This window comes from Eublepharis macularius, chromosome 3 (assembly GCF_028583425.1).
Source record: "Eublepharis macularius isolate TG4126 chromosome 3, MPM_Emac_v1.0, whole genome shotgun sequence".
In the NCBI taxonomy this organism is placed as follows: domain Eukaryota; kingdom Metazoa; phylum Chordata; class Lepidosauria; order Squamata; family Eublepharidae; genus Eublepharis; species Eublepharis macularius.
Window position 1 is genome coordinate 188,884,136 of NC_072792.1, and position 25,372 is coordinate 188,909,507.

The 25,372-nt window shown below is 54.0% G+C and overlaps 1 protein-coding gene across 1 annotated transcript; it reads right to left on the minus strand.

Annotated features, from left to right (window-relative positions):
- Positions 1–1,258: 1,258 nt before the first annotated feature.
- On the minus strand, positions 1,259–24,428 carry TPP1 (tripeptidyl peptidase 1). The gene is made up of 13 exons (XM_054973104.1): positions 24,354–24,428; positions 24,133–24,225; positions 23,855–23,994; positions 16,088–16,238; positions 15,830–15,951; positions 15,269–15,462; positions 13,333–13,531; positions 9,813–10,001; positions 9,111–9,183; positions 8,380–8,500; positions 7,889–8,047; positions 7,669–7,806; positions 1,259–7,302 (listed from the first exon to the last, which is right to left on the minus strand). Exons 1-13 carry the CDS (start codon positions 24,377–24,379, stop codon positions 7,162–7,164), a joined length of 1,746 nt encoding a protein of 581 aa, XP_054829079.1. The 5' UTR covers positions 24,380–24,428; the 3' UTR covers positions 1,259–7,161.
- Between the last annotated feature and the right edge of the window lie 944 nt (positions 24,429–25,372).

Sequence of the window (25,372 nt, forward strand, 5' to 3'; positions counted from 1 at the left end):
TGGTAACATCAAAGCTTGATTATTGTAATGCACTATACATAGGTCTCCTGTCTAAGTTAAGTAAGGGACTCCAGTTGGTGCAAAATGCTGCAACGCGACTGTTATCAGGAGCAAGCAGGAGCATGAATATCACGCCCATCCTGCAGTCACTCCATTGGTTACCTATCAGTTACCATACTCAGTTCCTAGATATTGGGTATCACATGCAAAGCTCTTCACAGCCAGGTCTGGCATACCTGCGGACCGCCTCCCTCCCCACATGCATGCGTCTGACGAAGAGAGCTGTGATTCTCGAAAGCTTATGCTATAATAAAATTGGTTAGTCTTAAAGGTGCTACTGGACTCTTTTTTGATTTTCCCTCCCCACATTCCTCCACAGCAACTTCACTCATCTGAACAGGGTCTCTTGCAGGTGCCACCCTGCACAGGGGTGAAATCAACAGCAGCCCACACACGGGCTTTCTCTGTGGTGGCCCCTACCCCGTTCCACAAACAATGCAAAACTGAATTATTCAAAAGGGCTTTTTACACAGACAGGAGGGCTGTATTGTAGGGAGATGATATCAGAGAGATGCTTCACTATTAGCGACCATAGACTTCACCACTATGCTGTCGTATGTACTTTTTGTTGTGCATCTATGTACTACCTGTTGTTTTAAATATGATCCTACTGGGTACTTCTATGCTGTCTAATGTCAGTTGTAGAATTGCTTACAGTCTGTTTCAGCATTTCTTCAATTCTGTGTTGGATTTTTGCTTATGTTATGTATTTGTAAACTTGCATTTATTTACCCTATGGCATTGTTTATTGAATTGCCCTTGAGAGCCAGTTTGGTGTAGTGGTTAAGAGTGATGGGACGCTAACCTAGAGAACTCGGTTTGATTCCTCACTTCTCCACTTGAAGCCAGCTGGGTGACCTTGGGTCACTCACAGCTCTCTGGAGCTTTCTCAGCCCCACCCACCTCACAGGGCGTTGGTTGTTGTGGGGATAATAATGACATAGGTTGTTGGGGGTTTTCCGGGCTGTATTGCCGTGGTCTTGGCATTGTAGTTCCTGACGTTTCGCCAGCAGAGGTGTAGCACCAAAAGACAGAGATCTCTCAGGACACTGAGAGATCTCTGTCTTTTGGTGCTACACCTCTGAAGATGCCAGCCACAGCTGCTGGCGAAACGTCAGGAACTACAATGCCAAGACCACGGCAATACAGCCCGGAAAACCCCCAACAACCATCGTTCTCCGGCCGTGAAAGCCTTCGACAATACATCAATAATGACATACTTTGTAAACCGCTCTGAGTGCGTGTTAAGTCATCCTGAAGGGCGGTATATAAATTGAATGTTAGTCTATTGACTGTATTGATCTCACACTAGTCATCTATCTTGAGTCTCAGTGAGAAAGGCAGATAATAAATGACAAATAATAAATAAAATTGAATTAAAACAAAAACAGCAACAATGAAAAAAACAGTAATAAAAAATAACCCATGCAGAACAAGCCAATACCCAAACAGTCTTTTTTGTAATTAATAACAGAACAGAAAAAAACTCCCAGGCATCTCATGTATACTTTATTCCTGATGTGGCCGTACCATAGTTCTACGTAAAGGCATAAAAGTTGATCATGACCCCCCCCCCCCCCACGTTTGCCAGCACCGGCCTAGCAATGCTCGCTATTCTCACCGGACTGTTTCCTTCCACTCCAAATCAGACGCTTCACCCTCCTATCTTTCTCTCTCTGCCAACACCCAATCATTTTTTAGAGTCTCAGAGTAGCACATTCGGACCCCAGCCACTTTTTCTCTAGAGCATCTTACAGGCTCCCCTCTGAGTGACATTCACCCCCTCGCTCTGGTGGAGCTGCCGCAAGCAGCAGCGATCACGCTTGTGCAAGAAACTGGAACGGTTCAGCCTCGCCCTTCAGAGCATAATTAGGGACCAGCATGCCCACAGGAAACAACTCAAAGACGTTTAGTTCAAACAACAAAGGTTTACTAAAAGAAGAAAATGGGCACACAACATTTCTTCCGGTAGCAGTTCTGTGCAAAACGGGAAAATTGCATTCCATCTCACTCTGATCTACACCCACAGTACTCTTCATAAAAGTACATAGTGGCAAGTTTTAATTCCTTGATAAAGATTTCAGTATTTTCTGCAAATCTGAGACTTTTCAGGTTTGTAGCAAAATCCTTCCCTCAAGCTCAACAAAAAATAGCTATTTATCCACACACTATGGACCGGTCTGGAATTAGATATATAATACTAGGTGAGCTCTCTCTTATACACAGGACTGATTGAGACACTTTTTGAGTTACATACTTTGATTTAGTGGATTTCTTTATACGTATGGAGGTAGATAGCTTTATAAATCCAAATAAATGAGGCGAAGTAAAATTGTTTCTTGTACTTTTCCTTCTTGTTCTGTTTGTATAATCTTCATACTAATATAGTTGCTAATTTCTTGCTTAATAAGCACTTTAATGCAAGCCAAATAACTCAAAAAACTTCTACGTATGTATTGCTGAGAGTTTAAAGTACCTGGAGCCCAGGAAAAAAAAGGTACTGTTCAGTTTAAAGCAGATTCCTTACAGGGGGAATCCCTCTTCATACAGACCTGCTTGCAAGGAGGATATTGCCCCGTTTCAGTTGAAGAGTGACAGTTCTGTTTCTATGTGGCTGAACTCGGAGTGAGCGATCACTCAATTGGGTACAAAGGAGTTGCATTTTTACAGGGCATTCTCAGTGGTGGCACAGCATGTGCAAGTCCTTTCTGGGAAAATCTCTTCCTTTTTTCTCATTGCTTGTTCTTTGACTGATAGTGAACATGTGGCCGTTGAGTCCTTTTCAAAGACAATCAGGCTGCAACTGATGTGGCTTTGCTTTTAGTAGCTGCTGTAGTTTGTTGTTGTTGTCACTTTATGGAATTTTTTATGATTTCAACATTACCAAATCTTTATATATGTAAATCCAGACCCTGAAATTATGAACAGACAAGACCAATCTTTCTACAAACCTGAAAAAAGCCCCAGGTTTGCAGAAAAATATGAAATCGAAGGGGAAAACTTGATAGGAAACCTCTCCAAATAATAGAAGCAACAACTGTAGCTTTAAGAAATGAATGCCCTCAGTGGCCATTGCTAGGCAACCACAACAATATTGCTGGCTTTCAAGCCCTGGATTCCATCAGGAAAAGTCGGGGACTCATTTCGGTGCCATTGAGGGAGGACTTACTGGGGGCCAGCCCCACCAGCAACTGCAAGCAACTTGCTACTTCTTGACTTGCAATGACTCGCCTGAGAGCCAGTTTGGTGTAGTAGTGGAGAGCCAGGTTTGATTCCCCCCTCCTCCGCTTGAAGCCAGCTGAGTGACCTTGGGCTAGTCATGGCTCTCTGGAGCTCTCTCAGCCCCACCCACCTCACAGGGGGTTTGTTGTGGGGATAACAACATACTTTATAAACCTCTCGGAGGGAGCATTAAGTTGTCCTGAAGGGCGGTATAGAAATCAAATGTTATTACACTCTGCAGCTTGCTATTGTTCAGTAGCAGCTATCCTATCAAAGCCTGTGCAATACAATGGGTAAAGAGTTTCAAGATTAGGACTTGGAAGATCCAGGTTAAGCTCACCATGTGACTTCAGGCCAGTTATTCTCAGCCTCACCTACCTGTCTTCTTGTGAGGATAAAATACTGATGTAAAGGACTTTTGAGTCCCCATTGGTGGGAAAGGCTAAGTATAAATGAAGTTAATAGACACAGCTGAAGGGGGGCGGGGTGCAGAGAAAAGGCAGGTTGCTTGGTTAGGGGGAAAATAAGCAGGAACTGTGAGGATCAGAGGGGTTGCCAGGAGGGGGGAAAGAGGGACTATGTGGGGAGAGGGGATTTAGGGGAAAGCGAGGTGCCAGCAAGGCCTTGCAGGTTCCCCACTATTCAGCTGGGCCTAGAGGCCAGCACTAGACTGGACCCTGGTTTTCCAGGAAAGAGGCTGCCAGAGGAAGGGAAGGATGAAAAGCTGAAGATGGGGCAGGCAGAGGTAGATGGGCTAAAACACAGGAAGGCAAAAAGAAGCAGGAAAAGCGAAGGGGCTCTGATGGCTTCCGGGAAAGGGAAAATAGTGGGGAAGAGAAATTGAAATGCCCCTCACAAGTCCTTGTGGGTTCCTTGTTTGTTCTATCTCATTCTGAAGCCACCCAATGGGTGTGTGTGTAGAGAAGTAAGATTTTTCTACAGCTCTGGGACAGGCCCCAGGTTTGCAGAAACACTTAAAAGAAAAGAAAAATGGCAAGATTGTCCAAACGCAGGTGTTGCAAGATCTCTCTCTCTCTCTCTCACACACACACACACACACACACACGCGCGCGCGCGCGCGCACACCCCTCCCCCAAAAAACCTCAACATGTGACACCAGCTGGGGATGCTGATGAAGAAAGATGGCTGTAGAGAAGAGGCAAGGCAGTGCAGGGGAGAGGGCCAGCTTCTCGCAAAACGCCTGTCCTCACCTCTGTGCGCCTCTCCAAGTCTCCCGCTGGTCTTTGGAAACTGCTGAGGAGGGCAGTGGAAAACATGCCCCCCGCCCTGGCCATCACACACCCAGCAGGATGCAGTGGAAAGAGAATGGGAACCCGAAGCCTTGGGGCAGCCATTCTGCTCCTTGGCTGCTGCCCCACCCTGCTCAGCTTGAGATGGGACCCAGGAGTCCGGGGAGCTGGCAGGGGAGGGAACGGGGTTGAGCCTGTGCAAGCTGGATTGGAGGAGGAAGCTGGAATGGGGTGTGAGAGACGGGGAGCCAAAGCAGGGATTGGGGTGTGTGCAAAGAAGGGACGTACAGAAGCCCCGTTCACCTGTTCCAGCGAACGCACATGCGGCCCATTTACAGTGGACACAGGATATACATGCATTCACAGCAACGTGTGAACCAGGCTAGAAAGAAAATTAGGAGAAGCAGGTGTGAAGTGAGAGAGATAAACAAAGCCTCTCTCTACAACCCCTCTCCTGTGATAGCCATCACAAAGAGCCACAACCAATGCACAGCAAGGAAATGCTTCTCTCTTGTACTGCTTCACACTCTGGCATCCTAGGTATATCTGGCTTTTAAAAAAACTGTCCAAATGTAATAGCGTGAGGAAAATCAGGGATCATGTCTATAAAATCAAAAAGAATTCCATATAAAACAAATAAATTCATTTTTCACATCAATCAAATATACTCTGGTTTGTTGCGAATTCACAGCCTAATATTTTCCCAGTAAGTTTGGCAGCACCCTGACCCAGATACCCCAGGTGAGCCTGATTGTGTCAGATCTCAGAAGCTAAGCCATGGTTAGTAATTGGATGGGAGACCAAGGAAGCGCCCAGGGTAGCGGAGGCAGGCAATGGCAAACCACCTCTGTTAGTCTCCTACCATGAAGACCCCGCCAGGGGTCACCATTAGTTAGCCAGGACTTGAGGGCATTCTCCACCACCAAGTTTGGCAGCAGTTCGCGGTGGCACAGAGGGGAGTGACATCAGCAGGCGGCAACAGACCGCTTGCATTAAAGGGTTTAACTGATCGTGACAGAACAGCAGATGGTGCACGTTCAGCTGCCCGATTCCCCTCCCACTTCCTCTTGATCCTGGGAATCCACACCCTGTCGCTGAAAGGTGGAAAGGAACAAGGAAGCGCCACAAGCCAGGAACTACACTCGGACCAGTTACAGTTTCCCATAAAACCCAGGAAAGGAAGGGTTAGGGTCGTGCTTTTAGTTGCCATGCCGTGGCCACCTGGCTGTACGTCAGGAACACAGAGCAACAATCAAGGGCTAGAGACTGCCCCCCCCCCGCCCCACAAACCACCTCTGCAGTGTCCAGATCACGAGGAGCGATGGTATTGCTCTACTCTTCTCTGGTTAGACCTCACTTAAGAGTATTGTGTTCAGTTTTGGGCACCACAATTTCAGAAGGATATAGACAAGCTGGATTGAGTCTAGAGGAGGGCAACAAAGATGGTGAGAGGTCTGGAGACCAAGTCCTATGAGGAATGGTTGAAGGAGCTGGGCATGTTTAGCCTGGAGAGGAGGCGACTGAGAGGCGATAGGAGAACCATCTTCAAGTTCTTGAAGGGCTGCCATGTAGAGGATGGTGCAGAGTTGTTTTCTGCTGACCCAGAAGATTGGACCAGAACCAACAGTTTGAAATTAAATCAAAAGAGTTTTCAGCTAAACATTTGGAAGAACTTCCTGACAGTTAGAGCAATCCCTCAGTGGAACAGGCTTCCTCAGGAGGTGGTGGGCTCTCCTTCTTTGGAGGCTTTCAAGCAGAGGCTAGGTGGCCACCTGACAGCAATGCTGATTCTGTGAACCTGGACAGATCATGAGGGGAAGGGCAGGAAGGGTTGCATCAGTGCTTAGTTTTCGTATCCCGTTCTTACATGCTCAGAGTAAGGCTGATTGCCTCCTTGGGCTCAGGTAGCAATGTTCCCCAGGCCAGTTTGGCCAGGGATCCTGGAGGTGTTTTGCCATCTTCTGGGCACGGAGCAGGGGTCACGGGGTGTGTGGGGGGAGGTAGTTGTGAATTTCCTGCATTGTGCAGGGGGTTGGACTAGATGACCCTGGAGGTACCCTACAATTCTATGATTCTGCTCTGCCACCATAGGCATCATAGTCTTCATCATAGACATGGACACAGAAGTGCCAAGCTGCTGGACATTCCCTTCAGTTAGAGATCTGTCTGTCAAGAGGCAGCATTCCGAAGACGGAACCAACAAACATGCTCGAGAGGCTGCCGTCTCTACAGGAGGCCTTCCACGAACAAGCCTTAGGCAGCTCAGAAGTGGTGCCTCTGCTCCCTGGCAACCCTCTTCACTTGCCTCCTGCCCTGCCCTTTGGGCCTTTGGCCAATTTGGGGCCACTTTCCTTATGGTGGGTGTCCAGAAAGAGGGCAAGAGAGATATCCCTGTGGAGGCACAAGAGAATTTGTTTTCTTGACTGAGGACAAAGTTTGAGAGGATTCTGCTCACCCACCGACAGCAGAGCACGCTCAAGGATAAAACCCAGATGCAGATATGTAACCCGGACCCCCCGCCCCACTCCCCCAGCCCTGCCTACAACTGACAGCTGATCTGTGCTCGTGTGCAAGAGATGCCGAAGAGCTTCACAGCCTGAGCCCAAAGGGCCTTCCTCCCACACGGGAGTCACGGGCCCAGAAGGGCATGCAGGAGCGCTGGGAAGTTGGGAGTCCCCCATCCCGTCACAGGGTCCCAGGAGGGAGCAGCACAGAAGCCCTGGCCCTCCACGGTGGCATCCAGGCAGGACAAGTGGCACCCTTGGGTCACCTAAGAGGCAGAGAGAGAGAGAGAGAGAGAGAGAGAGAAGAGTCAAGAGACTTCCCAGAAGGACCCCTTCGTCCCTCTCCCACGAGAGCTCATTTCATGTCCAGCATGTGGAAGAGGGATAAGTCGTCACCACCCTTCTCTTGAGTATGCTCTGAGCCCAGGACCCTCAACTCAGCCAGATGAGTCACCATGGAAACAAACAGGAAAGGGGTCTCAGTGGCAAACGTCGGGTGGGAGGTTTGGGGTCCAAAGCACAGCTCTGAAAAGCCAAGGATTCGCCTCCCCCTCCTCCAGTATCAAGCTGCACTGCCTGGCCCCGGCCTGACAGAGACCTCCTTCCCTTTCCCCAGCCCCCGGCAAACTCACATCATAGAAGGCGGCGGACGGCCCTCGCTTCTGGAGCTGGTAGAGAGCAGGGTTGAGGAACCCCAGTGGGGGCAGCCCTCGCTGGAGACGCCGGTCATTGATCAGGGCTATGATGCCCCCCACCACTGGAGTAGAGGCCTGCCAGAGGGAAGGGAGACGAGTGAGGCCCACCGGCTGCCTGAACCAGGCCTTCCCAGCAGGGCTGTGGGCGGGCTCTCACCGAGGTGCCAGAGACCCAGGGCACGGGGATGCGGTTGGTCACCACCCAGTAGTTGTCGGAAAGGGCAGCCAGGTCAGGATAGGCCCGCCCACTGCTGTTGTAGTAAGACGAGGGAGGCAGCTTGGGGGCTGTGCTCAGGAACCGTTTCACAGCGGCTGTCTGCATGGCAAAAGGGAGACAAGAACACCTTCCGGATGTGCTCCAGGCAGAATTTCGAGGCTGCCTCTGCAAGTGCCCTCTCACGCACAGGATGCCCACCCACCCACCCACCGGCTTAATAGGAGCTTTATGGTCAGAGGGCTCTTTGGCATGCTCTGTCGGAGCCCAGGAGACATCTATCGTCCCTCCCCCGGCCTGTCCCTGTAAAAAATGTTCAGGCGGCCACAGGGAAATGAGGAAAGGACCAAAGGACAGAGGGGTCCCCAGCTAAATCTGCCAGAGGCAGTCAAAAGGAGGTGAGGGGCTAGCCAGAGGTGCGGGGAGACACACACCTGGTAACTTGGCATGGGGAAGACGTTGCTGAAGCCTCCGCCACTGATGTAGTCGGTCACTTCAGCGCTCACCAGGAAGGGGTGCTGGAAGGACGTCCCACCCACTGTAGTCACGTAAGGGCTGTGGGCATAGAAAGAAGCGATAGCCACAGCTGGGCCCGAGACCCACCTGGTCTTTCCCAGCACCTGAGACCCTTTACCTGGAGATTTATTTATTAGTAAAATGTTTACAGCCTGCCTATGTTCAGTCTAGGGGTGGAATCTACATGCCTTCCCTTGCTGAGAACTGTCATGGTTGGTGCTCCTTCCCCCTCCAGCAGCTCCAAAGGAAGAATGCTTCACTCTTCCAGAGGACCGAGACACACATCGGCAGAGCCAGGCAGGGCAGGAGGGCACCACAGGTGCTGCTGCAGACAGAAGGTCCCCAACTGCGACTAGGCATCGATCCAACCTGTTTTTCACCAGGGCCAAGTCTAAGCAATGAGCTTTTAAGTTTGAAGTGTAGTCTCTGTTGCACAATTTGGCACTCTGAAAAACTCTACACTGGAGACATTCCAAGCTGCGAGCCCTCATGATCCCCGGGAGGGGCTGGAGAGGCAAGGGCCTGTCCGATGAAGGCTCACAGATGTTCCTGGAAGGACCTGCTGCTGATCTTCGTTCCCTGAGACAATGTCTCTGCCACCCGTCCAGAGGCCTTCCCAAGCAGGGCTTAGCATACCACCGTCCATTACCTGGAGGCTGGGAAACTCGGCCGGAACACGTGCTTCCCCCCGGAGACCTTCCGGCAGCCTGCGCCAGAGTCACCTGTACACACCAAAGCCAGTTAAGTGGCACTCAGTTTCTTGTTTTGTAATTATGTTGGTCACATCTATTAGCTACTACTTAAAAACTAGCAGTAACCAAGCAGCCTTCAGTTGTACAAGAATACAGTTTCAACAATACTCTGCATCAAACTGAGAAACTCATGAGCCCAGCACCGAAAGCTCCCTCTAAACCACAGCCTTACATCAAACCCCAAGTGAGCCCGGCAGCAAAGGCACGGGGGGAAAGGGGACGCCCCCTCACAAGACCCCTTCCCAGTGGTACCTATGCACACACACCGCCGGGCAGTAGCACTGCACCAAGGCCGAGTCGTTCCTGCTTGCTCAGGGGGCTGGCCAGGCCAGCGCCAGCATCTACGCCCTGCTTCTGACTCACACAGACTTGATCCAACCTCAAAGATCTTCAAATGATGAGGAATATATGGGAGAGAGATGGGGGGGGGGCGCGCCAGGGCTGCCCAGTGGCAGGGGCACAAGCATGCCTGCTTCCGCATATAAAGCTCTCGGTCCCTAGCAGTGAATGCTGCTGGCACCAGCTCCTGCTGGGTCCGCCTGACAGCCGGTTCAACCCCACCCACCTGCTCCCAGGGCTTTGGAAACCCCCCAAAGTACCTGAGGCAAACAGGATGCTGATCCCACGGGCTGCCGCCTTCATGAATTCCACATTCACACGTGCCATGTAGGCCTGTGACAGGCTGTCTTCGTCATCCCCATAGCTCACCGTGTGCACCCAGGGCAGCACAGACGTGTTGCTCAGCAGCAGCAGCCAGTCCAGGAAGGGCTCCTGGCTCTCATGCCTCCCTGGTGGAAGAAGGGAAAGGCGGGGCGGGGCGGGGCGCTCAGCTTGGCTGGGGCTACTCACAGCAAGAGGGGCACCTTCCTAGCACTTCCACTGGGCACTACCCCAGTCCCCGCTCCAGGACTACAGGGCTTTTTGAACCGCCCACCCTCAAAGATTCCTAGGGCAGCTGTCGAGCTCAAAAGAGGAACATAATAGCACACACACACCCACAACCGCTTCCTATGTCAGCTGCAGCCACACGCCCAGATGAAGGCCGTGGTTTCTGTTTAGAAAGTGGCTGCGCCGCCTTTCCAGAGACCAAATCTGCTGGACGCAGCTCACCAGCTTCAAACAGTTCCATGGGCGACAAGTGGGCACCCGAGACCGACGGACGGTGCTGGTTAAGCCCTGTAAAGCCTGGTGCCCAGATCTCTAGAGCACCCCCTGCCCCACGAGTGGCACTTGCCCGGCTGAAGGCGGGCCACGTGGCATCAAGCAGAGCCCAGGCCTTTCCCCTTATGGCTCCTCCTCTGTGGCACGGGACCCTCGGGGAGGGACACCATCTTTAGAAAATCTCAGGAGATGCTGCAAGGCAACTTTACTTGCTATAATTTAATGGTATGTTATATAGCAGGCTGTTTGGGATTTTATTTTATAAGTTTTAAATTGCATTCTTTTAAACTATAATGTGTAAGCCATCTTGAACCACAAGGAACAAATATTTTAATAAACAGGTAATAAGTGAAAGTACAATAGAATTAAAATGCATGAAATTATCAATATTAAGCCAATAAAATAAGCAAAGGGCCCACGGCGGGCATAAAAACATTATTCAGCCACCTAAAACAGTATTAATACGGCAGCCCTCAAGCGAAAAATCAGTCTGGGTAAAGATAGATATTTTGGCCTAGCACCAAAAAGACGGCAAGGCGGCCATAACAGTCCGCCTCAATGCAGACGGCATGCCCGAGAGGGAAAGGCCCCGTCCAGGTTACCACTGGATTCGCGCGTGGGAGTTTGTTCCGTTTCTTTCTGTTCTGTGATTAATTCCAAAAGGAACGGTGTTATATTGGCTTGTTCTGTTGTGGGGTTTGTGTCGTTACTGTTTCTTTCATTACTGCTGCTCTTTTGTTTTCGTGATTCGATTTTGTTATTCCCCACAGGTTTCAAGGGAGTACCCCTGGCCCCTTCCCTCCGGTCTGCACCTTGATGGCATTCCATCCAGGCAGAATTGATGGGGACTGCGACACCCCCTTACGACATCCACCCTCACTGCCAACTTTCAGACACACTCAGGCAATATTCAACAGGACACTCAAAGGCAGGGCCGACAGGAAAGCTTCCAAACTCTGCACAGCCACAGACAGCTGCAGTCTGCGGAGAGGGCATTTGGCGCAGCAGCTCAAAGAACAGCAGCAGAAGGAAGAGATGGGCTGGCCGGGCAAGGGCATTTGGTGGGCAGGCCTGCTAACCGGGCGGTGGGTTTCCTTGGATGGGGTGAGGTGGGGGAGTGAGACCTGGAGAGCAGCAGGCTAACAGGCAGGGTAGCAAAACAGCTAAGAGCCCAGTAGCAGCGTTAAGGCTAACCAACTTTATTGTAGCATAAGCTTTCGAGAGCCACAGCTCTCTTCGTCAGATGCATGGAGGGTATGAAGAAACTGGCCAGAGATATGTAGGTGGTGAGGGGGGAGAGGGTGCAGGGAGCAAGGGTCATTCTACCTCTTTCATGAACTTTTTTACATTTACATGGTCCTCACTCCCTGCACCCTCTCCCCCCTCCCCTCGCTACCTATTTATCTCTGGCCAGTTTCTTCATACCCTCCATGCATCTGATGAAGAGAGCTGTGGCTCTCGAAAGCTTATGCTACAATAAAGTTGGTTAGTCTTAACGGTGCTACTGGACTCTTTGCTATTTTGCTACTGCAGACTAACACAGCTGACTCCTCTGGGTCTATAAGGCAGGGGAGTGGAAACTGTCTAGAGGAGCAGAAGGCAAAGTCCCCGCCCCCCACCCCCATATCCCTCAGGGCTGGAATAGTTCAGAGGCACCCTCGCTAGTGGCTGCAGCCTGCAGGCACGGGAGAAAGCCCAGACCCTCTGCCTCCCTCCCCCCCTCAACCCCAAGACCACAACTTATGCCCTTACTAGGAAAAGCCTGGCTGCCCTGTACAAATGAAACCAGTTGAGTCAAAGAGAGGTAGCTGGGGAATTGGTTCCATTTACATATAAATACCCCATTTATAACTGCAATTAATTTCAAAAGATACCCACAAGTTTAGCTACCACCTGCCTCACACCTCTGCAGGTTGGGGATGGGTGGGCGCAGAGGTCAGGGCTTGGCAAGAGGGCCTTGACGGGCAAGATGGACATTGTGGGAGGAGGTGGTCCTGAAAGCCCCCTACCCCCAAGTGGTTCACAGCAGCACTTGGAATTGTGCCCAGAATCAGACGGGCAGCTGGTGCAGACCTTTTAGACAATACAGCACAAGAGAGCAGAGAGAAGAGACTGCCAGACATAAACAGCGAGGTGCCCAGCAGCCGGGGGAGGGGGCGTAACTTGCTTGCCAGCGCCGCCCCCACCCCCCGCCAACTCTCAGCCTCCAGCACTTCCGTATTCTCCAGACAGAGAAGGCAGCGCAAGCCTCTTCTGATGTTCAGGGGCATTTTCCTGGCCTTAAACGGGTGTGAAGCCGTGCTCAGACACCCAAGTGACAGTGGCTGCAAAACATGGCCTCACGATCTAGAACTTCAGAAACAAATGTGGCTCTTTAAAAAAGAAAATTAAATCGTCTCAGTTAAGATATATTTGGAGGGTAGGTGGCATACTAGAATAACCAGCATGTGAAGAGAGTGCCAGGCAAAGATTTTTGCAAGACGAAAGTGATACTTAGAGGTGAACAAGTGACAGAAGTCCAAGTGCACTAAAGCAATCGCACAGGGTCCTCTTCTAGACACTGGTTACAAAACCTTGTGCGTGCCCCATTAGTCAAGGCCTCACACGAGCCAGGGTTTGGGCTGCAGAAACGTTATGGATTATCCGTCAACCCTGTCACTTAACAGAAAGTGAAGCTGTCGATTTTCAGTTATGCAAAGAGACTCATAATTCGAGCTCTCGCTCGCTCGCTCGCTCGCTCTGAATGTGGGCATCGTTTGGCCGCTGCCTCCTGCTCCAGGAGCCTCAGCGAGAAAGCGGAGTGGTCAGCAAAGTAAACAACCAAGCGAAGGGATGAAGGGACGAGCCACACTTGCCAGGCATAGCTAGGGACACGGGAGGGGGAGAAAAGGGCCGACTCCTCCGGAGGCTGAGGAGAGGGAGGGACGCAGAGAGCAGCTGGCCGTGCCACTCAGGTACCTGCATTGCTGAAGACCCAAGTGGAGATGTTGGCGCCTGTGCTCATGAGGTACTCCACGTCCAGACTGGCTTCCAGGCCAGCCTTGCCGCAGCCCTGGTGCCCCACCACCTTATCAACGCTGGAATGGTGCGGGAAGCTTCCCCCGAAGAGATGCATGAATTCGGCCAAGTCAGCCTGGTGGAAGTATTGCTCTAGGAACTGGAGGGGAGAAACAGCCACACGAACAGTCAGGACAAACGGGGACCCAGTGCCTGGCTGAGGACCCCTCATGACAGCAGGCACGAGGTTGGCTATTCTTTATAAGCAGTTATCATCATCATCATCACCACCATTATTCAAATTTCACACAACACAATCAACAGAAAATAAAGATCATGTGTTATCACTGATTGGCCTTGCTGAGCCGATACAAGTTTCCACCAGAGACCTAAGTGTCAGCCAGGTATGGGTGTCGTACGTACGCTGTTCCAAGTAACGCCGTCTTTTGCAGTTCTGTAGGTGTTATGTCAGAAAGCTGCATATAAGTTGCGAAGTTTTTTGAAATAGATCCCAGCGCCCCAATGACAATGGGGACTACTGTTGCGTTCTTCATTCATAAACGGGTGGTTTCTATTGCCAGGTCTCTATTATTGTTGTTGCTGTTATTGTTGTTATTATACAAGGGCTTCAGAATTCGGGCTACACTAGGAGCGTCTAACTGAGCACGGAAGGCCACAGCTGCTGGCCAAGACAGGACTCTGCGGTGGATCGACTCTTCTCTGGAGAGCTCACCAGTGGGAGGAGGGGCCCACTGCTCTTTGCCCTGTCCTCGGGTTGATGGGGCCCCAACGCGGCCCCCTCCTCTCTCCCAGGCAACAGAAGATGTGCAAATGCCACTCTGCCGCAAGGCTCACGTGGTGACAACCTTGGGCCAGTCAGTCTCTCTCGGCCTCATGAGCCTGGCAGGGCTGCTGTGAACATCTAACAGGACCAAGGAATGGGGCAGCGGGGGGACCAAAGACAAAGAAGTGATCGGGAGTCTTGCAGCTCCGTGCCCTGCTAGCGGTTCATGACAGCCACTCCTCATCCAGTCGTGAAAAACTGGAAGAGGGCAAACAAAGAAGAAACAAAATCTAGATGCAGAAGCCAACAGCACTGCTGACAGCCAACAGGAGTCGTCTGGTCTGGGAGGCCTTCCCATTTAGGTGCTTTTATTAACGTTTATAAAAATTTGAACACAGACTCTGAAAAATTATGCACAATAAAGCATATACAATCAATCCCAAATACTATTTGCAAAGCAGCCCAAATAAGAATGTATGAACTTCACAAAAATAAGCTTTTTCAGACATGCTCGATGCCAAGTGGACAAACGAGTGGCAGCACACTCTGTAATGGGAGCCACCCACCCCCCACCCCCGAGGCCCCCTCTCTCTTGCTGGAGGTCATCTCACCTGGAAGAACAGAGAGGGGGAGAAGGACAGAGCCTCTGGCGGAGCTCAGCTGATGGGAAGGCAGGCAGGCACAGGGAGCCACGGCTCAGGGTCCAGCATCGGTTACTCACGCCGAAGCCGCCAGGCCGAACCCTGGCTGCGTCTCCAGTGGAGCCACGATAGGGAAAGAGATCCTGGAGAGCTGGGGCCACTCAGAGGAGACCCCACTAGCCTTGGCAGATCAACAGCCCAGCTCGGCTGAAGGCAGCCTCTCCTGTCCTTTGGGGACCCTGTTCCGCGTGTTAGGAAACTGCAGGGCACTGGCAGCGCGAATTTTGTGCTGAATGGGGGGGGGCCTGCTGGTGTTGCTACGCTGCCAACTAATCTCATGTGCCAGTTTTGCCCTTTCCAATTGTGCCGTTCCAATGAATTTTCAGGATGCTGTTTGCCTCGGGCAGTTCTGGCTGATCAGAGAAAGAGAGGGTAAAAACCTTCCAAGTCCACAAAGATGGGATGCCATTACCTGGGCACAAGCTTGGCTGTTGTTGGGTGCAGACCCCACATCACTCTCGGTTAAGTTGTAGCGCTTGCGGAGCACAGCCGGCGTCACACCCAAGTGAAAGGAGAAAAGTGCTGCCTGCCAGGGCAATGACTTCTCTGCAGCCCAGCCCCGAATAACTGCTTTCCTCTCAGCTGGAAACCGGTGAAGACCACCCACTGAGCATTCGGGGAGACAAAGACTCGATTGTGACAGAGCCCTTGGGAACCTGGCCCTCCCCCCAGCCTTGCCGGAGCCGAGTGCTCAGCTCAGCCAGCAAAGGGGGCCCGGGCAAGCCCCTTCTGCCTTCATCAGCAACAGGGGCCCGGATATACCCTTTGCCAGAGACGGGCTCCAGCGGTCACCCACCCTCCTGCTGAGAGAGACGGAGACCTCCTGAAACATCCTAGCAGAACGGCACTCAGTGGTGGCAGGCACGGGGGGGTGGGGGTGGGGGTGGGAATGTTGCCTGGGAGGAGGAGTGAAATTCCGGACTGCGCTTCCAGGGATCCTGCAGCCCCTCCCTCCTCCCCAGACCGTCCATACCAAACTCCACATGCTCCACCAGCTCCTTCTGCAAGGTGTACGGGAAAGGAGACCTCACAGCATTGCTGTCATTACTCCTGTAGCGATGGAACTGGGCGCCCAAGAGGAGCTGCTCCGCCACACTGCACAGAGAAGCCCAGGCGTCAGCTCCCTGGCGGGGGCTCTCTGGAAACGGGGCTGTGGCGGCACCAGCTCTGGGCACACTGCCGATGCCCCCGACACCTCCCCCTCCCCCCCCGGCCACCCCTCCCAACTCACTTGGCGGGCATCGGGCATTGCAGGAAGTCCAAGGTGTGCACCGCCCGGCAGTCTCCGACACCGTAAGTCTCCAGCCACTTATGAACGGTGTTCAGTGCCAGAGAAGATGGCTTTACCAAGGCTTGCACCTCCGCCAGCGTCAGGAAGTGCCCTGGAAGGCGAGGCACAGGAGACAGTGGCTCTCCTCCTATTGCCCACATCCCTGTCCTGCGCAGCCCCGCAAGTGGCGCTCTCTCTCCTGGCAGCCTCCCACAGCCCCATGTGAGCAAAGCGGGCGCACAGCATGGCCACCGCTATCCCTTGAGCTCCCTGGCAGAGCAGAGATTTGGGTCTGGCTCTCCTGTGGCAGAATTCAGCAACCACTCAGCCCATCCCACCAATTCAGGGCAAGCTGTTTTGTACCCGTATAACCGGAAGGCCTTGCCCGGAAACAGCACCCACAGCTTCCGTGTACCCGCTCGGCCCCCACCCCTGCCCATCCAAATGAGCATCACCTGCTCACGTGGCTGCGGCTCTCCTGGGCCCCCGGCGGGCTCTTTCACGTTCCCCCCAGCCTGGTTATTTCCAGTGGAGGGATGAACTGGGGCCTTCGGCATCCCCAGCAAACACTCTGCCGCTGAATTGTGCCCCTGCCCCGCAAGGACGCTCAGCCAGAGGTTTGCAGGAGGAGCCAAAATACTCTTGCAAATCCTGGCTCTACCCCACAACAAAGCGACAGCTGCCAGCGTTCCTTGGAAAGGTGGGCCTGTGCTCTGATCCCAAAAGCGCCCTTTACAAACACCACGTCTCATTATTTTTTCCAGTGGTTTTTAAACGACCTCACATTTACCACACATTTAATTACACAGGCAAAAAATTTGACAACAGCCAGTGTAACTTCTAAGTCCACACCTTACAAAAGTTTTTTTTAACCTTATCTGGCATTGCCCAACCCTTCATTATCATAAAAAATAGGAGTAACCCACGCAGCCCTCATACCAGGGAAAATACTGTGTCCCAGTAAACCAGGTTCTCTCTGGCCAGCAGCGCAGTCACGGGCAGCTCAATCCTAAGGGGGGGGGGTGGGGGGGTGGAAAGCGCTCAGGGAGCGAACGAAGGCTTACGCCAGCGGGACTGGCTCTTACGTTGACGTAAACCCCTCCCCCGAGGCGCATTACCACAGATGGGTCGCCGCCAGTGGGCACACTGGGTGGCCAGGCGGAGGCGGAAGTGTAGCGCAAGTTCCTGTGCCAGCACGGGATGGGGTAGGACAGGGGGGCGGGCCGCGAGTTAGTCCGCTTCCAAAGCCACTTCAGGCCCAGGAACACTCCCTGCAGCGGTGGAAGGTTATGCCACGAAAAAATGAGGCGTAGCCCACAGGCACCCATTGAACGGGAAAACTTGGGCAACTCTCCCTGCACCCAGCCCCACCCTCGCAGCCCAAAGGGGTATAGGATGGGAACTACCATGGGGGCCAATAGGCGTGCGTTTCCCGGGTGGGCGAGCCCCCCTCCTCGTGCCCAATCACCTGCCCACGCACACTACAAAACCTCTGGCTGCGTCACTCATGACCTCGAGTTGGTGAGCACGGCGGGCCCGGAGGCTCTGCAGGAACTGTGCGAATAAGGCGGGAGAGTGGGTACTCATGGGGGCGGCCCTGAGTGCACAGGGGGGACTTTGTGGAAATTTGGGAGCACTTTGTACTGGCTCGAGAGAAGAAGGGCAAAGTCCAGAATGTCTGACTAATGTACAATAACCACCCAAGTCCCCTTACAGGTTATCTGACTCTGGAGTCCCAGCTCAGGAAGCAGCGAGGGAGCACTGACAGGTAAGGAGGAGCTGGGGCAGCGGCTATCCTGGCTCGCCGATTCATGTCAGCTGCCCCCTCTTACCTGACCTCTCCTGACGGCCAGCCTCTGCAGGTAACACTTGGCCGGAGGGGGGGGGGCGGCAGCCCCAGAAACCTACTCTTGACACAGCCATTGGAGGGGGCGCACCGGCTACCCATCTGGGTGCTCTGTTCAGACTCCCTCAACTGGGGACCCTCCTGGCGGAGGAGGAAGTGTGGCCACGGGTCAGGTTGACCGGGTGTTCTTAACTCCCTGCTGACTGTCTCCCTCACAGGATAGGATCATCCCAAGGCAGAGCGCTTCCTCGCCAGAGGGTCATGCACCATCTGGTCGCTAGCTGCACCTGTGGGGTTGCCGCTTTCAACTATGGGCATCTTCCCAGATGTTGCAAACTGGGCTTGGCCTCAGCCGTGGACTGGGCTGGGTCACTTACAGCACATGTCTCTCTTTCCCATGCAGGCATGTCGCAACTTGTCCAGGAGCACGTCTGTTTCAGCTCCCCGTAATCCCCCACGAGCGCCGTTCAGGTCCAGCCCAGGGAGCAGTTTCCCAAGGCAGCCCGCATCTCGCCCCTGGGGGCGCGGAACGAGGGCTGGGCAAACGGCCCTGGCTCCCTTTCCAGCCGAGGGACATAGGCACTTTCCCCAGTTTAATAAAGCATGTTGAAAAACGTGTGTTTTCTTGCTTGCCCGACACTGACAGTAGCCGCCCCCGCAACTCCCCATCAGAATGTTTCCCAGCTCAGGGCCAGGGTGGATGGGGTGGGCTCTGCTGCCAGGAGGAACAGGGGCCCAGTGGCGCCCCGTCCAGCTTCCCTGCCCCCTCCCTCCCCTCAATGTAACTTCAGGCAGTGGGGTGGGAACTGCAGAGGAGCGCTGCATGCGAGGGGAGGAGGGAGTTGCTGCCAGAAGGCGGGGGTGTGTGGAGAGACATCTCGGGATCTCCGGGAGGATGGGCCCACCTTCCTTTCCGCTGTCTGCAGAAGCAGGGACGGACTTGGGGGATCCGGCGCGGGGAGGGGCTGCTGCAGGTCTGTGGCCGCCTTTCACTCCCCCTCGCCTCCAATCGGCCTTCTGGCTTCTCCTTCGGTTTCCAATGGGCGTTCCTGTCACTCGTTGGAGAACCCGTCTCCCCCGCACCTGCCTCTCTGGAACCTGGGGTCTGATTAGGGTTGCCAGCCTCCAGGTGGTGGCTGGAGATCTCCCGGAATTACAACTGATCTCCAGGCAACAGAGATCAGTTCCCCTGAAGGAAATGGCTGCTGTGAAGGGTGAACTCCATGGCATTTTACCCCAGTGAGGTGCCTCCTCTCCTCAAACCCCAGCCTCTGCAGGCTCTACCCCCAAAGTCTCCAGGAATTTCCCAACCTGGACCTGGCAACCCGCCGACCTCCACTAGACTTCCCCTCGATGAACTGCCCATGCTGCCCAGATTGGCTACCACCCGACCCGTGACTGCGCACGATCCTCATGTGCCTAGGGCCGATGACAGGGCATTCCTGACGGCTCAGCGTCCACGTGCTGGCAGAGTGCCTGGACACCCCACGTCCACCAGGTGGTCTGATGTGCCAGTTGGCATTGGACCCCGGGTTTGGTTGGGGGGATGGCCTCTGCGTGCGATGAACTATCTGGGAACTGAGGGGGGGGGGGCATGGGGCTTGCTACCGTGACTGCCACCTGAGCATCTGGCCACCTCCGTTCTCGCCAACCCCGCCCCCGGCCTCCTGCATGAGTGCAGCCAGTGACAGCAAAGCCTCCCTGCCCCCCCCATGCCCTGGCCACTGCTCACCCCCCTTCTGCCCATCCCTCCAATGCAGCGGGCGTCACTAGCCCACGGCTGTCAAGGGCATGCCGGATTGGGCTACAGCCACTGGCTTGCAAGCCCAGCCACGCCCACCGCCCTCCTTGTCAATTGCCAGCCTCGCCCAGGACGGGAGGCAGGGTGGTCTGCCGGCAAGGGCGCTGTGTACCTGTCGCTCCGAAGGCTGCCCTGGATTGCGAGCTGCCCACTGGCTGCGACTCCTCTCACCTCTCCCACAGCTGTTAGCCGGCAGTGGGGCCTGTTGGCTGTGGGCGGCGAAGCCCGCACATCCGCCCCGCCCACTATGCTTTTTGACACTCCCGCTTTGCAACTCTGTGCTGCTGCTGCCGCCACCCCACCCCCTCTGCACTTTGCTAGCACAGGAGCAAGCCCAGTGGCACCGCTGCTCTGCCTCTGTGGCCAAGCCGGCATCACGGCCGACCATAGGATTGCGCAGATAGTCTGTCAGAATATGGACTCCTTTCCATTCACCCCTGCATTACTCGAGAAGGAACAGAATTTAGTCATGCAAGCATAAACGCTCTCCTACATCGTGGAACAGTTTAAAAATCTAAGTTCGGTGGACAGGATAATCCAAGACATGAAGGAGAGCATGCCCTAGGGGCTGGCTCTCTGCACGGTGCTCATAAAATCCAAAGTATACGAGCATTCATTACTCAGAGCGTGCCGCTAACCTCCCATCCTCCCTAACTCACCTGGAGGCCCCTTCCAACTGTATGATTCTATGTTAAGTCCCAACCAACTGACGTCTAGTGCCCATTCATTTCCTCCATGGAGCGACATATTAATCAAATTTTAATTAAAAAGGATATGCATTAGAGCTTCTGTAGAAAATAAATTTTTCAAGCAGAGCCTAAAGGCCATTATCTAAGCCCATGCTTCAAGAGACTGCAGGCCCAATTCTGCCCTTAGAGAGACATTAGCCACGCAATTTAGTACACTGGTGGTCTTCCACAAAAATAACAACCAAAGGGAATCTAACGTTTCACTGCAGGCTTCAATCCATATTGGAGCTCCGCAGTCTCTTGAATACATGTCCGCTTCAGAGAACAGAGGAATGGACTGGCTGGATCCTGGCCAGATAGCTCCCCTGGGAAACGAGGAAGCCAAGCACAAAGGCCGTCTGCGCCGCCTGCTTCTGTGCGGCTCCAAGGCCGACTGCGTCTACAATAGGGAGGACTCGGGGCTCATAGTCAAGTGATCAAACGCAGGTCGAGATTTATTTTTATTTTCTCCATTTATATCCTGCTTTCCTCCCAAATAGGGGCCCAAAGTGGCTTATATCAGTTCTCTTCTCTTCCGTTTGACACTCACAACAACTCGGCGAGGTGGGTTAGGAGGAGAAGGTCCGACTGGGCCAAGGTCCCCAGCAAGCTTCCCTGCTTCGTGGGATTCAAACCCAGCTCTCCCGGATCTTAGTCCAGCGCACGAACTAACATGCCATTTGGATACATGCTATACAGTCCTATTATATTTGATCATAAAGGCCTGTGATCTCCTGACACCAATTATAAGAGGATGAAAGCTTCTGCTTGCCATCAGCAGCCAGACCCATCCTGTCACGGGTATTTATTTTAGGGATCTCTATATTGCCTCTCTAGAATTCTTTCCAGTAGAAGTAAAAACAATATACAGTCACAAAGTCATCATAAATGAGCAATGTATAAACAAAACAAACCATGGCATTAAAAACCCTTCAGTATCTTGACAAACATCTATGAAACAGCCCTCTAATCAGAAGCAGAACATAAGAGCTAAAAAGATAAAAACTTTAAGCTGAAAGAGTATCTTAAGTATGTAACATAATAGTCCGAAGCTCAGAATTACTGAACAGGAAGGGTCCCTTCAGCTGCAGCTGTTGACACTGGATTTGCCTGACCCTCTTTTGAGGCCATTTTAGCCACCAGCTACAGCTGCACCTTGCAACCGCTAATTTCATTTATGAATAGCGAACAGGGGCTTCCTCTAGCCTGGCGTGGTTCTGCCACTCCTTAAGGCCACCGAGGGCCTCTCAGTTCCAGCCTGTCTCACCATTTTTTGAAATGGGAAATGCTCCCCACCCCGTGGCAGCTTTTCCTTACAGGAAAGGTGTGCCAACCTCTTGGATCGTGTTTATCTCATTTTATTAAGTCCTTGCCTGTGCCTTTCCCAGGTCTCGGCTCTTCTTCCTGAGATGTGTAGTCAGGAAGCATTCATAGGGAAGTGGGTACCTCCCCTCGGTTCTGCTAGCACCCAGAGCATCGGGCCAGTGGCGGGCTCCTGGAGTCCAAGCGGAATAGGGACCCAGCCCAGACACCTGACTGCAGCCCCCCCTTTCCCCCCCCCCCCGAGGCTTCATGCTGCCAGCGGTTGTATCGAAATCTTGCATAATCCCACCCCCCTCCCCAGCATGGAACTAGCAGCACAACTTCTTCCCTTCTTTGTTGAAGTTGCTAGTTTTACTTCCTGAAGAGCTTACGTGAGGGCTGGAGGTCCTTCTCAAGCACTCCGGGTCTATTTTCGACTGCAGCTGAAACGTGCTTTTGAGTTGGCAATACACTTCAGCCAAGAAGGTTAAAGCATAGCTGTAAGAGCATTGCTGTCCCCGGCTGGACATCAGAGAAAGGACTGGGTGAGAGCTGAAAATGTTTCCTTGAAAGCCACAGAATTCAGACGGTACTATCGGCCAAACTAAACAGGACCATTACGCTTCTCCCCGCCTTTGCATGGTGGTAGAGTTGAGGGATGGCTCGAGTCCACACGGAGCACGTCTGCTGCTTGCCCAAAAGCAAGCTAACCAGTCAAGAGCATTCGCTCATCACGGATGCCCCCGGTTGTTAGGGCAGGCTCACTCGGGTGTGTCCAATGTGGAACCTCAAGTGCCCAAACAGGATGCGGATGCATGCCAGAAACAAGAATGCGTGTGGCGCATCGCTCTCCACAACATCTCCTTCTGAGTAAAGCTGACCGAGCTTCATCTCTGCCTCTAGACAAGCTCATCCGTGAGGAGGAAGCCAGAGGCTGCGAGGTGGGCAGTCTACAGGCCGAAGAGGCTCAGGACGTGCTCTTCCCTAGACCCCCGCCCGCGCTTCTGGCCATCACCGGCTCTTGTCAATGAAGACTTAGGCAGCGCTCCATCACCTGCCATCAAACTGTCTCACCAAGTTCTCAAATTGGAAGAGAGGAAGAAAACTCTTCCCCCCTCACCCCCACACAACACACACTCTCAGAAACGTGAAAGACAGCTGTGCTGGGAGAATGCTGAAACCTCACCCATTTATTTATTTATAAAAAGTTATGAACTTTCTTCAGCTTATATAAGCGCTGTACAAAAAGTTAAAAAGCCAGCAAAGCAGTTAACTTTTTAAAAACACAAACTGCAGACATTTCAGAATAAAATAACTATTGTCGGTTTCAAAGTTTAAAATGTGGATTCAGGCTGGCAACATCTAAATGAAGCTTATGAGACTAAAAATACGTTACTAGCAAAAATGTGCAGAGAAGGGACCCTTCTCCCAGACCCACTGGCCAAGAAGCCGAGGCCACTTATCAGATTTGGACTCTGGAGGACTGGGCGGGATTTGGACTGGGCTTACTGGCTCCCCAAAGCCCCTTGGCTGGATCCAGCCAGAATGCCAGCCAGTGCAGTGACCGTCCAGACGCCGCTGGGAAGGCCAAAACAGGGAACAAGGGCAGTATTCCCCACGGGGGGGGGGTTGCCCCCAGTAACGGGTATCTGAGGAAGGCCATCCATTCGGGGCTAGCTCTGTCCCACCCAGACTCTGGCCCTTCCCACATCCCCAAGCAGGCGTCTTTGCAGCAGAACAGAATAAATACGATTAGCTGAAAAGGTCACGGGAAGGAAGCTGCTTCCCGAGATCCCTTCGTGCTTAATTAACCACAGGGGCAGAGGGCAGGTTTCTGGTAAACAAGGCATAATGAACCTGCGGAACTGGCTGCCTCATGATGTTGTGAGGCCACGACTAACAGCCTTCGACAACAACAAGGGCTGCTGAGCCTGCACCCACTGGGGCTCGGGGCCAGGACCGCTAGAGCGCCGCGCCTCGGAGGGCTCTCCTCGGGCCTCCCCCCGTAATCCGGGGTGGGCGGGCGGGCGGGCGGGCAAGGGCGGCTTTACCGTAGTCGGGCGAGTCCGGGGAGGAGACGCGCCGCACCAGCTCGGCCAGGCGCTCGACATTCCGCTGCCGCAGGGCGAAGGTCAGGCTCAGCTGCTCCGAGGGGCCGACGCGGCCCACGTGGCGCCACCCGTCGGGGACCCTGCAGGGAGGGAGGCAGGCGGGCAGGAGCCGGTGGGCAGCCTTCGCCTTGGACGGGCCCCGGAGGGGAGGGGAGGCACGCCCCCGCCCGCCGCCCGCGCCTGGAGCCCCGGAGCAGCCGGCAGCGCGGCCCCCTTACCGGAAGAGCTGGTCCAGCTCCGGGCTCCGTCCGAGGGCGGCGCTGGGGGGAGCCGTCGCGGCCAGGCAGGCGGCGCAGGCGGCCAGCAGGAGCCTGGAGGGGGCAGAGGAGGAGGAGGAGAGAGGACGCGGCTCAGCCGGGAGGGCAGGCGGGCTGGCGGGAGGGGGGGGGTGCCTGCCCGCCCGCCCAGCGCCCTCCCTCCTGCGCGGGCCCGCCGGTACCGCGGCGGCGGCGTCTTGCGCGGCATCCCGGCGGCTCTCGGGTGCTTCTGGTCACGCGCGGACTGGACGGGCCGGGGAAGCCGAGCGGGCCGGTCACGTGGCGCGGGGCGGGGCCCGTCAGCTGACTCCGCGGCGGGGGCGGGCACTGCTGTAGCGCCCGCCCCCCGGTGTGCCCTCTGCACGCGCCCAGAGGGCGGTCGGGAGCCCGCCGAGAGGCCCGTCCTTGGCCGCGGCGGAGGAAAGGCGGGGAGGGCTGCGAGGAGGGACCCCCGCCTGTGCCGGGACGCCAGACAAGAACCGGCGCCGGGCGGACTGACGGTCCGGGGAGCGGAACAGCCGCCCCGGGCCCGAGGTGGGGGCGCCTTGGGGGCGGCAAAACTCCCCTGGGGCTGAAATCGCAGTCCCGGAGTGGGACGACGGCCCGGAGCGAGTCCCCTGGGCCCGAGGACCACCCGCCCCTCCGGAGCCTGTAGCTCCCCCCCCCCGGAGCAGCTTCCCGTCCCGGGGGCCTCGGTCCACTGGGGGGGGGGCGGCAGGCCTCTCGAAACCCCCTTCCACGTGGCCGTCGTAACTTCCCTACAGCCTCACGTATGTCAGTGGCGCTCGCACAAGTCGTCAACTGGTGTTCCTCGCCTCGGCTATTTCTTTTGGTTTATCTGCCTTTCTCCCGGAGACTCAAGGCGGATCACAAAGGGTAATTCCACACAAGCTACAGTACAATAGGCCATGAATAGCAGAAATTTGACAAAGCAGAAATCTGATACAGAGCTGAAACAGTCCGAGGTCATATTAAACAAGATAGAGATGACAAGGCAGGGACATGTATATAGCCACCGTGCACAGAAGTACAGTCTACAGGCCCCATCCTTTTACCAAAGCATCTCTTTGAATCATTTCTGTACAGCAGGGCTCTATTACCTGTGGTAAAAATCCCTCCCGAATGACTCACCTTTTTGCAGAAAGACACGAGAGCAGGAGCTTTTCTGACCAGTTCAGACAAGGCCCTTCCGTAAGGGAGG

Bases quoted from the DNA above. Each gene is read 5' to 3' on its own strand.
- TPP1 (XM_054973104.1), bottom strand. From the start codon at position 24,379: ATGCCGCGCAAGACGCCGCCGCCGCG. The intron at 8,048-8,379 runs GTGTGTGTCTCC...TTTGCCATGCAG, and splicing joins TCCCCATGCCAAGTTACCAG to ACAGCCGCTGTGAAACGGTT. The intron at 7,807-7,888 runs GTGAGAGCCCGC...TCCCTCTGGCAG, and splicing joins CCTGGGTCTCTGGCACCTCG to GCCTCTACTCCAGTGGTGGG.